The following is a 15,143-nucleotide window of genomic DNA, read 5'->3' on the forward strand; positions in this document are numbered from 1 at the left end:
TGTGGATTTGAGATTTCACGGTTGCATTCTTAGCGATTTATTCTTCCCGTTTTTAATCTCTCGCAGTTCTTGCCGTTAAGCGCGGTCTCTTCAATTTCAGGGCGGTCAAGCTTGCTGCTTCCTTTTCTCACCGCGTGTCCTCTTCTGCCTAGAGCAGTGGTTCTCATCCTTTCTAATGCCGGGACCCCTTAATACAGTTTCTCTTGTGGTGACCCCCAACCATAAGTCTAGCGCGAATTCTCCCAACAGAGCTTTAAGCTGATGGGCAGGAAGGTCAGAGGGACACACCCACTGCAAACGCCTGATTGATCGGATTGTAAAAATATGTACCAAGGTGCCAGAGCACTATGGGAAATTTGTCTTTTTCTATGGTCTTAGGCGACCCCTGTGAAATGGTGGTTCAACCCCCAAAGGGGTCCTGACCCCTGACCACTGGCCTAGAGCAAATTTGGATGGCACTGACAGTTCACCACGTCAGTTGCTCTCAACCGAGATCTCTTCTTCCAAGATTCAGGTTTTTTTTTAAAATAATAATAATAATAATAATAATAATAATAATAATAATAATAATTATTATTATTATTATTATTTATTAGATTTGTATGCCGCCCCTTTCGAGAGACTCTGAGCGGCTCACAACACAAAACACAGTGCAAATCCAACGATAAAAACAATTAAAAACCCCTTAATATAAAAACAATCATACATCTCAAACTTGGCGTAAAACGGAAACGGCCCGAGGGAATCAATTTCCCTATGCCTGACAGCAGAGGTGGGTTTTAAGGAGTTTGCTAAAGGCAAGGAGGGTGGGGGCAGTCCTAATCTCCAGGGGGAGTTGATTCCAGGGGGTCGGGGCCGCCACAGAGAAGGCTCTTCCCCTGGGTCCCACCAGACGACATTGTTTTGTCGATATATAGGAAGACGGCAGCCATTGTCCGCCTCCAGGCTGCATCAGAGGGGCAAGTGGTGTAAATAAGCCCACAATCCGAGTTGGATGCTAACAAAAGGAGACACAAATTGGTTTTTAACTTTTCCATATTCCAGGGACAGAATGCCTTCCTTCTCGTAGGACATCTGGTTTCCTCAATCCTTGTCATTGTGGTTAGGGGAGAAACATGGTTCTTAAGTGGAGAGTGGGTAAAAGGGTTTTCCTTTTTTTGGAGAAATTTTTGAGGGTCTCCTGATGGAACATTTAGTTAAACTCCCACTGATGCAGTTGCTAATATCCTAAAGCAGATGTCTTCAAACTGGGCAACTTTTACCAACCACGTCTGCTGGAAGTTTGTTCCAAGGATCTACTACTCTTTCAGAGAAAATATTATTTTACTGAAAGAGTAGTAGATCCTTGGAACAAACTTCCAGCAGACGTGGTTGGTAAATCCACAGTCACTGAATGTAAACATGCCTGGGATAAACATATATCCATCCTGAGATAAAATACAGGAAATAGTATAAGGGCAGACTAGATGGACCATGAGGTCTTTTTCTGCCGTCAGTCTTCTATGTTTCTATGTTTTAAGACTTGTGGACTTCAACTCCCAGAATTCTCCAGCCAGCATAGCTTCTGGAGCACAGCTGGCTGGAGAATTCTGGGAGTTGAAGTCCACAAGTCTTAAAAGTCGCCCAGTTTGAAGACCTCTGTCCTGAACAATTAAAACCTGAATGCAGATTGTGCTGCTTGGGGCATCCACAAACCCCCTTTTTAAAAATATATATTTAAAGTGGCACCTCTGGTTAATTTTTCCCCCCTGCAATAATTAAGCCCTTGAATTTAGGAGACCAGCTTCAAGTTCTCTCTTTCATTGGTTGACTTGCCTAAACAGCAGAGTGATTGCACACCCTCCCCTTAAACTTTTTGGCTTCCAAAGAGCTTCCAGGGGGGGGGGAGAGTGTCTTTACCCTCCCCCAGCTCTAGGGAAGCCTTTGGAGCCTGGGGAGGGCTAAACACGCCAACTGGGCCCACCCGAGTTGGGAAACAGGCCATATCCAGCCTTCAAAGGGCCTCTGGGGGCAGGGGATCCTTCTTTTCACCCTTTTTAGGCATTGAATTATGGGTGTCGGCACTCGCGCATGCGCGACAGCACACACCCATGCTCTTTCGGCACCCGAGGGAAAAAAAGGTTTGCCGTTACTGGTTTATGGGAACAGAGCCATGGGAAAGACACGAATATCTTGCCCCTTGGCTAAAAATACAGTCTGATCTGTTTCTAAGAAGAGACATAGATATGGTTCTCCGTACGGGGTTTCTATTCACGTTGGCCTGGTAAGTCTTTAGAGACCTCCCACCAGAGATGCTTGCTTCATTACTTTATTCCCTTGAGTACCATTTGTAGGGGGTCAGGGGAAAGGGAGGGTCTTGCCTTCTCTTTCTGCTCAAGATCCCCATGGACAATTGGGCCACTGTGGGACACAGAATGCTGGACTCGATGGGCTTTGGCCTGATTCAGCAGGGCTCTTCTTAGGTTCTTATGTTCTCTAGCTTCTAACCATGTTTTAGTTATCACACTTGGGTGTTGTGGTTAGCTCTGGCCCAGCTCCTGCCCCAAGGACTGTGGATGTGGGGGAGACATCCACATGCTGCAGGCCTGTTTTGCCCCCGGTGGAATCTGATGATGAAGGCTCCTCTGACCAAGAAGACATGAGTGACAGGGAGGAGGAGAGTGTGGCAGACAGCTCAGAAGGAGATCAATTATCTCTCTCCTCCTTGGATTCAGAACAAGAGTTAATGATACAGCCACACATGTGGAGAGCAATGCATAGGCAGCAACAACTGAGAGATTATTATCAAAGAAAATGAGGCCACCTGTGGTTGGGTGGGGCTGTGGTCATTAGTGAGGCTGCTATAAAGAGCAGCCTGTGGGTTTGGCCATTGTGGAGGATTATCTGATCGTTGTGTTTCGTGACTGCTTTACTGACTTTGACCTTTTGTGTGCTGATTTTCCCCCACTTTGAACCTAAACCAGAGCAAAGTGTGTTTCACTTTGTGAAAGAAGGACTGTGAATTGCCTCCCAGCTGCAAGCTAAGTATCTCAGAACTGATAAGGGACTTGTACAAATTACCAGTTTGGTTGGAGACCAGTGCTCTTTGCTATACCAAAAGAGGGTTTGGTTTAAGTGAATTTTCATTATAAAGAACATTGTTTTGAATTGTCTGAAATTTGTACCTGTGAATTTTTGGGAGAAGTCTACCAGAGAGCCCGACAGAACATTGTATCTCAGCTTTTTTACCTCCAAAGAAACTTTAAATAGAGTTTTAAATTAGGCTGTGCCATTCTGTCCCTATGTAACTAGTGATTTATTACACCGGAGGAGGTGGAAGAGAAGGATCACAGTGCTTGGGATTGTTTATTGTACATTGCATTCAAGTATAAATCATACATCTCTGGCTGGCACATCGTTAACCATGATTTGGGCCACTATGAAAGTTACGAGCAAAAAAGTTGGCAAGGAAAAAGACAAGCACCTAAATTAATGATTGGCAAGACGACCTGTCGCTTTGAAGCAAAGATGATAACCTGGAGATGCAGATAACCAGGAATGTCCCATTCAAAAAAAATTTTTTTTGGCAGGATGGGTGGGTGGAATGCTGGTCACCTCTTTAAATGGCAAACCGGGAACTGGACGTCAAATGGGCCTCAGTCTGTCCATACAGGACACTTCTTGCTGTGCAGATCTGCTCCAGGTAGATCCATGTAAACTCATAGCGAAATACAGGTGAAAAATTCAGAGCTATTATTTTATATATGCCGGGCTACTTACTCTGAAACCAGAAGGTAATCTTAAATTGAAGGTTTCTACGGTTTTACACCTGGGGCCAAAGAAGAAAATCTAGGGAAGAGGGTTATCAGGTGCTGATTGGTCCTTGACCTGGTGCCTGGACTTCAATTCAAACAGAATCTTCACCCAACCTGGCTGAAGGATTTTGGGAATTAAATTCCAGTGTGTCTTGAAGGACCTCATTGGGGAAACCCTGATAAGAGTGAGCAACCTCTTCCCTTAGGAGTGACATGAAGCATTGACAATCCATAATCAAATCTTATCTGCGGAACAATGTCCAAGAGTCCATTTGTGGAACTTCATAGAAATAAATGATGGCGCTTTCCGTTTCCTTCATCCCTAACCTCTCGTGCTCGAGGTGGCCTTTCCTTCTTGGTCTTGCTGGAGAGCCAACAGTCCAATAGCGGGGTCCGCAGGGTTACCCTACGTTCCTCGGAAGGTTTCACAACATGCGAGTAACGGACATCATGAGAAAATCTTCGTAGCTGATCCGTGCGGCGCCCGTCATGCTGGCGTCCTTCTCCCGGAAGGCTTCGGTCATGGTCTGGAGGAGGGTGCAGATATGGATGAAGCGGTCCAGCTGGATGCCCGGAGCGCAGCCCTTCTGGGAATAACGGGACACCAGCAGTTGGGAGAACTGGGGGCTCAGGTTGTACCCCATCTGGCCAAGAGCTGGAAGGAAAGGAATAGAAGTGTGAAAAGAGGAATCTGCCAAGTCCGTCCCCTGCAAGGTTGAGTTGAAACCAGTTAAACAATCTCCCAAGTACAGTGGTGCCTCTACTTACGGACTTCATTCGTTCCGTGACCAGGTTCTTAAGTAGAAAAGTTTGTAAGAAGAAGCAATTTTTCCCATAGGAATCAATGTAAAAGCAAATAATGTGTGTGATTGAGGAAACCACAGGGAGGGTGGAGGCCCTGTTTCCGCCCAGGAGATTCCTAGAGAGGCCCCATGGAGGCTTCTCCCTGCTTTTTCCAGCCCTGTTTCCTCCCAGGAGATTCCTAGTGAGACTCCATGGAGGCTTCTCCCTGCCTTTCCTGGCCCTGTTTCCTCCCAGGAAATTCCTAGAGGCCCCACAGAGGCTTCTCGCCTTTTCTGGCCCTGTTTCCTCCCAGGAGATTCCTAGAGAGGCCCCACGGAGGCTTCTCCCTGCCTTTCCTGGCCCTGTTTCCTCCCAGGAAATGCCTAGAGGCCCCATAGAGGCTTCTCCTTGCCTTTTCCGGCCCTGTTTCCTCCCAGGAGATTCCTAGAGAGGCCCCACGGAGGCTTCTCCCTGCCTTTTCAGGTTACAGTTTCGGAGGCTCGGGTTTGTAAGTGGAAAATGGTTCTTGAGAGGAGGCAAAAAAATCTTGAACACCCGGTTCTTATCTAGAAAAGTTAGGCAACTTCTTCAGTGTTAGAAGGGAACGGTGCAAATGATGATGTCACTTAATTGGGGGAGCTCTAAGGACCCGACAATCTCATTTCTGAATGGTGAAGTCAAAATCAACGAAGAACATTGCCACCCCCAACCTCAATGTCTCTGAGTCTTCGGAGGGGGGCGTCGTACAAATCTAATAAATATAATTAAATTAAATTAATGTCTCACCTTGGTGCAGCTCATTGTAAGTGATGTTTCCTGAATGGTCTCGATCAAACTGCTGGAACAGGTTCCTCCACTGTTGAATAAAACGCCACAGGGCTGAAAACCCATAGAGGTCGATCCGACCAGATTTGCTTTTATCAAACATGTCTGCCAAGACAGAAAAACAAGAGCGGAACACCGAGTAGTAATGTTTCATTGCCTATATAGTAACTATTTCCCCCTGTTGTGGTTAGCTCTGGCCCAGCTCCTGCCCCAAGGAATGTGGAGGTGGATGTGGGCGAGTCTACGGAGAGGGGCGGCATACAAATCCAATAAACAAATGAATGAATGAATGAATGAGTGAATAAATAAATAAATAAATAAATATCCACATGCCACAGGCCTGTTTTGCTTCCGATAGAATCTCCCGACGAAGTCTCCTCTGACGAAGGAAGTGTGGGTGACATGGAAGAGGGGGGAGACAACTCAGGAGGAGATCAATCATCTTTATCTTTGCTGGATTCAGATCAGGAATGTATGACAGGCCCACGCATGCGTAGAGTTATGCATAGGAGAGAACAACTTAAGAACTATTACAGGAGATAAGAGAGGCCACCTGTGTTTGGGTGGGGCTCCAGTAATTAGAGCTGCTGATAAAATAGCGTGCTGGCTTGGCCATTGTGGAAGATTTATTTATTTATTTATTTATTCATTCATTCATTCAATTTTTATGCCGCCCTTCTTAGACTCAGGGCGGCTTACAACATGTTAGCAATAGCACTTTTTTAAACAGAGCTAGGCTATTGCCCCCACAATCCGGGTCCTCATTATCTGATTATCTGATTGTAGTTCATCAAGGTCAATTGTTGTTTCCGGATTGTATTCAAGACTGTGTTTGGATTCCTGGATTCCTGGACTTTGGATTATACTTCATTGTGAGTGTTTATCACTCTTTGGACAACAGTAGCTGTGACCCAATTTCACAGTTATAATTGGACTTCGTTCTTGTATTGTATTCCAACTGTGCCTTGTTGCTACAAGAAATCCCTTTGAAGTTTAAAAGGGAGTTTTTTCTTCTCTTCTGTTGATAAAGAACATTTATTTGCCTTCTATCGTGTGTGTGTGTCTGCTTGGACTAATTAACCTGTAATTAAGGGCGGTTGGCATACTAATTACTGGAGCCCCACCCAAACACAGGTGGCCTCTCTTATCTCCTGTAATAGTTCTTAAGTTGTTCTCTCCTATGCATAACTCTACGCATGCGTGGGTCAGTCATACATTCCTCTGAATCCAACGAAGATAAAGATGATTGAGCTCCTGAGTTGTCTTGCCAAACCCCTCTCTTCCATGTCACCCACACTTCCTTCGTCAGAGGAGACTTCGTCGTGAGATTCTATCGGGAGCAAAACAGGCCTGTGGCATGTGGATGTTTCCCCCACCATCCACCTCCATATTCCTTGGGGCAGGAGCTGGGCCAGAGCTAACCACAACATACAGGAACTTGCAACTCCTTTCTTGGATGTGTCCAGACAACAAGCTGAGTTGCTGCTGGTTAGAAAGGCTTTAATTTGCATCCCTGCACCAAAGAGGGTCAACTTTGATGGCTTCAATTATCTCTTCCTATTCCAAGTGGGATGAGTAAGTAGGGATTGACCAGCAGCTTCATTTCTTCAGAATGATCGCTTGAAAAGACTTCTGCAGTGCCTACATTATACAGACATCCCTCTGGAACCAACTCCCCCCAGAGATTAGAATTGCCCCCACCCTCCTTGCCTTTCGTAAGCTCCTTAAAACCCACCTCTGTCGTCAGGCATGGGGGAATTGAGATATTCCCTTCCCCCTAGGCTTATAAAATTTATGCATGGTATGTCTGTATGTATGATTGGTTTCTTAAATTGGGGTTTTTTTACATTAATTTTAATATTAGATTTGTTCATATTGTCTTTTTACTGTTGTTAGCCGCCCCGAGTCTATGGAGAGGGGCGGCATACAAATCTAACAAATAAATGAATAAATAAAAAATAAGTCTCATTTCACCATTACTGCATAAATACCCAAGGCGCACAGGGAGATTTCACACCTCCCTGCTCCTCTCAAATACCACCCGCTTTTTAGTATTTTAATGTAATTTTTGTATTCCTTTTATGTTTTTATATTTTTTTGTACCTCACTCTCTTAATGCTGGTCTTTTGATCATAATAAAGGTCGATTTAGTGGGAAAATCTAGCCTGGATAGGTAATAAAAATATATCATATTGACTGAAGAATATGCAAAGATAAGGGAAGCTACAGATTCTATTTTGTTCCCATTCAAATACAGACACCTTTTAAGAAAATACAGTGATACCTTGACTTACAAACTTAATTGGTTCTGGGATGAGGTTCTTAAGGTGAAAAGTTTGTAAGATGAAACAATGTTTCCCATAGGAATCAATGGAAAAGCGATTAATGCGTGCAAGCCCAAAATTCACCCCTTTTGCCAGCTGAAGCGCCCGTTTCTGCGCTGCTGGGATCCCCCTGAGGCTCCCCTCCATGGGAAACCCCACTTCTGGACTTCTGTGTTTTTGCAATGCTGCAGGGGAATCCCAGCATCGCAAAAATGAGCACTTCGCTGGCAACGGAAGTCCGGAGGTGGGGTTTCCCAGCGAAGGGAGCATCAGTGAAATTGCAGCATCGCAAAAAACCCGAAGTCCTTGAAACCACACCTCCGGACCTCTGTGTTTTTGTAATGCTGCGATTTCACTGAGGCTTCCCTCGCTGGGAAACCCCACCTCCGGACTTCCATTGCCAGCGAAGTGCTTGTTTTTGCACTGCTTGATTCCCCTGCTGGGATTCCCCTGCAGCATCACAAAAACACAGAAGTCCGGAGGTAGGGTTTCCCATGGAGGGGAGCCTCAGGGAAATCCCAGCATCGCAAAAATGAGCACTTCGCTGGCAACGGAAGTCCAGAGGTGGGGTTTCCCAGCGAAGGGAGCATCAGTGAAATTGCAGCATCGCAAAAACACTGAAGTCCTCGAAACCCCACCTCCAAACCTCTGTGTTTTTTGCGATGCTGCGATTTCACTGAGGCTCCCCTTGCTGGGAAACCCCACCTCCGGACTTCCGTTGCCAGTGAAGCACCCGCTTTTGCGCTGCTGGGATTCCCCTACCGGGATTCCCCTGCAGCATCACAGAAACACGGAAGTCCGGAGTTGGGGTTTCCCATGGAGGGGAGCCTCAGGAGAATCCAAGCAGCACAAAAATGGGTGGTTCACTGGCAACGGAAGTCATGAGGCGGGGCATCCCAGTGGCGGCGGTGGGTTTGTAAGATGAAAATAGTTTGTAAGAAGAGGCAAAAAAATCTTACAACCCCAGGTTCGTATCTCGAAAAGTTTGTATGACGAGGTATCACTGTATTCTGTAGAGAACAGCTATAGAGACTCTAATGGGGAATTGGGTCTAGAGTATGTCAGGGTCTCCACGTGGTTTCTTTTACCCTGAACTTACTCATCATCATCAAGCAAGTATCGTCGCTGAAAGCAGACCAGTTGGAGTTGACGAGGGCCTGCTTGAGCTCCTTGGTCGTGATGTAGCCACTGTGGTCAGCATCTACAGTCTGGAACCAAGAGAACGCTTCTGGGTCCACACCGGGGGGAACATGGCCTGGGAGAGAAAGAACACAATATAAAGAACACAGAGAATGGCACAGCTAAATGCTCACCAATGTTGACAGAAAATATTTAGTAAGGGAAGGGAAGGCCAGATTACCTCCGAGACCGCCTTCCGCCGCCTGAACCCCAGCGCCCGGTCAGGCCCCACAGATCCGGCCTTCTCAGGGTCCCATCAACTAGACAGTGTTGCTTGGCGGGGCGTAGGGGAAGAGCCTTCTCTGTGGTGGCCCCGGCCCTCTGGAATCAGCTCCCCATGAGATTTGCACTGCCCCCACCCTCCTTGCCTTCCGTAAAAGTTAAAAGACCCAATTATGTCGCCATGCTTGGGGCCATTAGATCTTAGCCCCCTGATCAATGAATATTTAGTATGTTTGGTTGAGTGAATGGTGATTTTTAAAAAAATATATATATATATATTAGAGTTTTTAAGTCTTAAGTCTGCGGAGAGGGGCGGCATACAAATCCAATTAATAATAATAATAATAATAATAATAATAATAATAATAATAATAATAATAATAAAATAAAATAAGCATCCTATCACTCACCTCCAGGACCACCTGCTCCATAGGGCCCAGGTTGGGGAGCGCCATAGGGGTTGGCAGGCTGCCCGTATGACCCTCCTGGGACCGGGCTGCCCCCATACATCCCACCCGGAGGTCCAGAGGAAGGATAGCCATATTGTCCTCCACTGGAGGGTGGTCCATAGGGTCCTCCAGGTGCTGGCCCCCCGTAGGGCACTCCGCCTCCATACTGTCCACCAGGATAGCCGCCTTGAGGAGCCCCTGGAGCCTGTCCTGCCGTCCCAGGGTAGCCCTGTCAAGGAACGGAAAGAAGGAACTGTAAAGAAGGAATCTGTCTAGTCTGGAGGACAGAAGGGAAAAGGGGGACGTAATCGAAACATTTAAATATGTCAAAGGGTTAAATAAGGTCTAGGAGGGAAGTGTTTTTAATAGGAAAGTGAACACAAGAACAAGGGGGCACAATCTGAGGTCAGTTGGAGGAAAGATCAGAAGCAACGTGAGAAAATATTATTTTACTGAAAGAGTAGTAGATCCTTGGAACAAACTTCCAGCAGACGTGGTAGATAAATCCACAGTAACTGAATCTAAACATGCCTGGAATAAACATAGATCCATCCTAAGATAAAACACAGGAAATAGTGTAAGGGCAGACTAGATGGACCAGGAGGTCTTTTTCTGCCGTCAGTCTTCTATGTTTAAGAAGCCGGCAATGAATCAGCACAGGGCCTAGGTTTCTCACTCCCTTGTTGTGAAATGGCCCTTTACCCTTCTTCGTAACTTCCGTGCTTGAGAAATGTCCTTGTTCCATCCTACCTCCATACAAAAAGTATATCCTAAGCCAGTGATGGCGAAGCTTTTTCGCCTCGGGTGCCAAAAGGTGCCCTCATCACCTCGACTACTGTAACGCTCTCTACATGGGGCGACCTTTGAAGAGTGTTCGGAAACTTCAGATGGTGCAGAATGCAGCTGCGAGAGCAATCATGGGCTTTTCCAAATATGCCCATGTTACTCCAACACTCCGCAGTCTGCATTGGTTGCCGATCAGTTTCCGGTCACAATTCAAAGTGTTGGTTATGACCTATAAAGCCCTTCATGGCACCAGACCAGACTATCTCAGGGACAGCCTTCTGCTGCACGAATCCCAGCGACCAGTTAGGTCCCACAGAGTTGGCCTTCTCCGGGTCCTGTTGACTAAACAATGTCGTTTGGCGGGCCCATGGGAAAGAGCCTTCTCTGTGGCGGCCCCAGCCCTCTGGAACCAACTCCACCCAGAGATTAGCACGGCCCCCACCCTCCTTGTCTTTCGCAAATTACTTAAGACCCACCTTTGTCGCCAGGCATGGGGGAGTTAAGTTATTCTTTTCCCCTAGGCTATTACAAGTTATGCATGGTATGTTTGGTTTTTTATAATAAGGGTTTTTTAGTTGTTTTTATTAATTGGATTGTTCATATTGTTTTACCACTGTTGTTAGCCGCCCCGAGTCTGCGGAGAGGGGCGGCATACAAATCCAATAAATAATAATAATAATAATAATAATAATAATAATAATAATAATTAAAGCTCAATATTCAATAATCCCAATAGTGAAGTGAAAAAGATGGCTTTGGGCTCCAATGCACCCCTATGAATTTTTTTCTTCATATGGTGCAATGAAGCCCTCCCATCACCTTTGTGGCTGTGTCTTAGGAAACCTTGCTGACTTATTTCAGTCAGTCATGTACTGATAAAAATCAATTTCCTGGCAGAGTGGATGACTCAATTACCGGTAATAATTTTGCCGCGAGGTGCAAGTAATCAGGGGAGACATCTGAATCCATGTTGTTATACTTGAAATGGAATTTAATTAGGAAAGACAAATTACCAGAACAGATACAGGAGGGATCCAATTTTTTTTTTAAAAGGTTGGATTCACATATTGTATTTACAATCCAATCCTGGCTTAGTGGAAAGTATGAATCACAAGCAGTGGATTGGACTAAAAGACCTTCAAGATACCTTCCCACTCTGTTATTCTGAGCCTTAGTCATATGTGCAGCATAAGTCGATCACAATTTTGGAAAATTCCGATTCATTGCAAAATGCAGGTTAAGCAGTAGGGCTTAGGCACAGTTGTGTAAAAGGAAAGAATTTAATGAATGCACATCTCTCTGGGGAAAAAAAAGCTATGCCAATCACATATTTTCTCTTAAATGCAACCTCTGGGTCCTTACGCAGGAGTCAGATGGCCAAAGTTATTTTATTTATTTATTTATTTTGTTCAATACATAATGAGGGTTTTAGTGGGTATATATCTATATACACATAGTAAAATACATGGTGAAGGTTATAGAGGAGATACTCATAGTAAAATATATCTAAGAAATAATAGAAAAGAAGGTATAGTAATAGAACATATCAATGAAAGAATAGAAGAAGAGATATAGGAATAGAAGAAAGGTATAGGGGATATAGGAGAGCAATAGGACAGGGGACGGAAGGCACTCTAGTGCACTTGTACTTGCCCCTTACTGACCTCTTAGGAGTCTGGATAGGTCAACCGTAGATAATCTAAGGGTAAAGTGTTAGGGGTTTGGGGATGACACTATGGAGTCCGGTAATGAGTTCCACGCTTTGACAACTCGGTTACTGAAGTCGTATTTTTTACAGTCAAGTTTGGAGCGGTTAATATTAAGTTTAAATCTGTTGTGTGCTCTTGTGTTGTTGTGGCTGAAGCTGAAGTAGTAGACGTTGCAGCATATGATCTTGTGGGCAATACTTAGATCTTGTTTAAGGCGTCTTAGTTCTAAACTTTCTAGGCCCAGGATTGAAAGTCTAGTCTCGTAGGGTATTCGGTTTCGAGTGGAGGAGTGAAGGGCTCGTCTGGTGAAGTATCTTTGGACATTTTCAGGGGTGGTAATGTCTGAGATGCGATATGGTGAACCCTCTTGAAAATTTCAATACAGTAACACAAAGTGAAAAAAAAGAAATAATAATAAAATACAACAAAGAGTCCATGCGCTTGTGAGGCAGCAATCTTGCTTTCAGGACAGAAGAACCACAGAAATGTTTAAAACCCCTGGTTTTGGTCCATTTAAAAGTCTGATTTTATGAGTGTTTTCATAATTTTGCTTCCTTGTGAGCCACCTAAGAAGGGCGAGATGAGACAGCATTCTGCTGCACGAATCCCAGCGACCAGTTAGGTCCCACAGAGTGGGTCTTCTCCGGGTCCCGTCAACTAAAGAATGTCGCTTGGCGGGACCCAGGGGAAGAGCCTTCTCTGTGGCGGCCCCAGCCCTCTGGAACCCCCCCCCCGGGAGATTAGAATTGCCCCCACCCTCCTTGCCTTTCGTAAGCTGCTTAAAACCCACCTCTGCCGTCAGGCATGGGGGAATTGAGATACTCTTTCCCCCTAGGCCTTTACAATTCAATGCATGGTATGTATGCATGTATGTTTGGTTTTTAAAAAATATTAATGGGCTTTTAATTATTTCTAACATCAGACTACTATTGTACACTGCTTTATTGTTGCTGTTAGCCGCCCCGAGTCTCCGGAGAGGGGCGGCATACAAATCCAATAAATAAATAAATAAATAAATGTGGAAGTTTGGCCTCCTTGCAAAAGAGCCACTCATGGGCTGTCCTTCCCATTCTTTTTTTTAATTTAAAAAAAGTTTATTTATAAAATATTTAAAGACATAACACATAGATAACGATATTAAACAATACAGACGGTTAACAGGAAAAACAAAACAAAGGGTACATGACAGTCTATTCAGTATTCGCATTAGTTGTTTCCTCCCCCCTCCCCTTTTAGTACTTTTCCCAATATTTATCCTAATTTTGGTTTATTTGTGATTTCTTCTTCATCCTTTCTAATCTTTAATCTTGGTTCTGTTTCCCGTTTTTGCTGAAATAACCACCTAGGTTCGTTCAGTGCTTGTACAACGTCCTGACCATTATCAGTGTTTCCCAACCTTGGCAACTTGAAGATATTTGGACTTCAACTCCCAGAATTCCCCAGCCAGCAAATGTTGGCTGGGGAATTCTGGGAGTTGAAGTCCAGATATCTCCAAGTTGCCAAGGTTGGGAAACGCTGCATTAACTGGCTGACACTCAACCCTCAGCCACCATTAAAATGGGCGGACTTCAATTCCCAGAATGCTCCAGCCAGCGGGAGTGGACTTCAGCCCCCAGAACTGCCCATCCAATGAAAACACTTGTTTTGGGGAGCTTCCTTTCTTCCCCTCCATCCCTCATCTCCCCCCTCCATGACATCCCTACAGTACTCCATTGACCTGCCGTGACGTCACTGCGTCACGGAAAAGCGTGGTCCGTTTTCTTTGCCGGTGCCTTATCAACCTCTCTGCTCCGCCCGCCCTTCTCAGGTTGCCTAGGCAACTCCCAGCCCCTCCAATATAGAGAGCCCACTCAACCTCGCTTCAGTTACGGGGGCTCCCGTCAGCCACCGCGGCGGACGGGGTGGGGGGAGCTCGACGCCTCTTTCGCGCGCGTGCCCGCCGCTTCCTCACCTGTCCATACGGGTAACTGGCCGCCATGAAAGCTTCCTTCTCTTTGTCGCGCGGGAACGCCCTTCCTCTTTCCGTCCCCCGCCCCCCCACGCCCGTCTAAATGATTGGACGACAGGACCCTCGCGTGGAGCACGCAGGTGGGCGGATCGGCTGTCACTCAACCTCCGGTGGGCGGGGCTCAGCGAGCGTCAACGGTATAAAAGGGCAAGATGAGGCGTTGTTGTTTTACACTTGTCTACTTCTCTTGAGGAGAAGTCTATATCTTGGGATCAAGATATATATTCTGAGTGCCCCAGGTGAGGTAAAGCCATAGTCCTATATCCATGCATGATGTTACTGTATAAGTCAGCCGTCTCTGGGTCCCGTCGACAAAACAATGTCATCTAGGCGGGACCCAGGGGAAGAGCCTTCTCTGTGGTGGCCCCGGCCCTCTGGAATCAACTCCCCCCCCGAAGATTAGGCCTGCCCCCACCCTCCTCGCCTTTTGTAAATTCTTGAAAACCCATATGTCCCCAGGCATGGAAGAATTGATATATCCTTAGCTGTCTTGGTTTATGTATGGTTTGTTTGGGTTGTATGATTGTTTTTTAATAATGGTTTTAAAAATGTTTTAAAATTGGATTTGTATATGATGCTTTTTACTTGTTGTGAGCCGCTGCGAGTCCTCGGAGAGGGGCGGCACACAAATCTAATAAATTAAATTAAATTAAATTAAATTCTATTAAATTAAATTAAATTAAATTATTAAATTAAATTAAATTATTAAATTAAATTAAATTATTAGTGCCATGTGAAAATGGCTGCTAAGGTCGATCCTGTGACCATGGAGAACTTCAAATCTGGGCTGCAAGTCCCCTTTTTCAGAAGAGTCGTAATTTGTACAATCAATAAACAGCCACTTGTAAGTTGAAAAATTATCTGTACATGGTAAATCTCTGCCCCAAACTGTTGTGGTTCAGTCTGGGACCCCTCCGGGAATGGCTGACCTTCTGTCGGTTTCCAGCTCAGAGGGAGAGGCTGAGGAACAGGAGGTGCAGACAGACGAGGAGGAATCCCAGGCTGAAGAAGAAGGACAGCCAGAGTCCCACCAGGGGGAGCTCTCCCCAGCAAGCAGCCTGGAT

The 15,143-nt window shown here is 45.5% G+C and overlaps 1 protein-coding gene across 1 annotated transcript; it reads right to left on the bottom strand.

Moving 5' to 3' along the window:
* Positions 1–3,326: 3,326 nt before the first annotated feature.
* On the bottom strand, positions 3,327–14,188 carry PEF1 (penta-EF-hand domain containing 1). Its single transcript, XM_070764817.1, has 5 exons — positions 14,023–14,188; positions 9,538–9,805; positions 8,826–8,981; positions 5,364–5,507; positions 3,327–4,449 (listed from the first exon to the last, which is right to left on the bottom strand). Exons 1-5 carry the CDS (start codon positions 14,047–14,049, stop codon positions 4,220–4,222), a joined length of 825 nt encoding a protein of 274 aa, XP_070620918.1. The 5' UTR covers positions 14,050–14,188; the 3' UTR covers positions 3,327–4,219.
* Between the last annotated feature and the right edge of the window lie 955 nt (positions 14,189–15,143).

The sequence above is a fragment of the Erythrolamprus reginae genome, chromosome 11 (genome assembly GCF_031021105.1).
Source record: "Erythrolamprus reginae isolate rEryReg1 chromosome 11, rEryReg1.hap1, whole genome shotgun sequence".
NCBI classification, from domain to species: domain Eukaryota; kingdom Metazoa; phylum Chordata; class Lepidosauria; order Squamata; family Dipsadidae; genus Erythrolamprus; species Erythrolamprus reginae.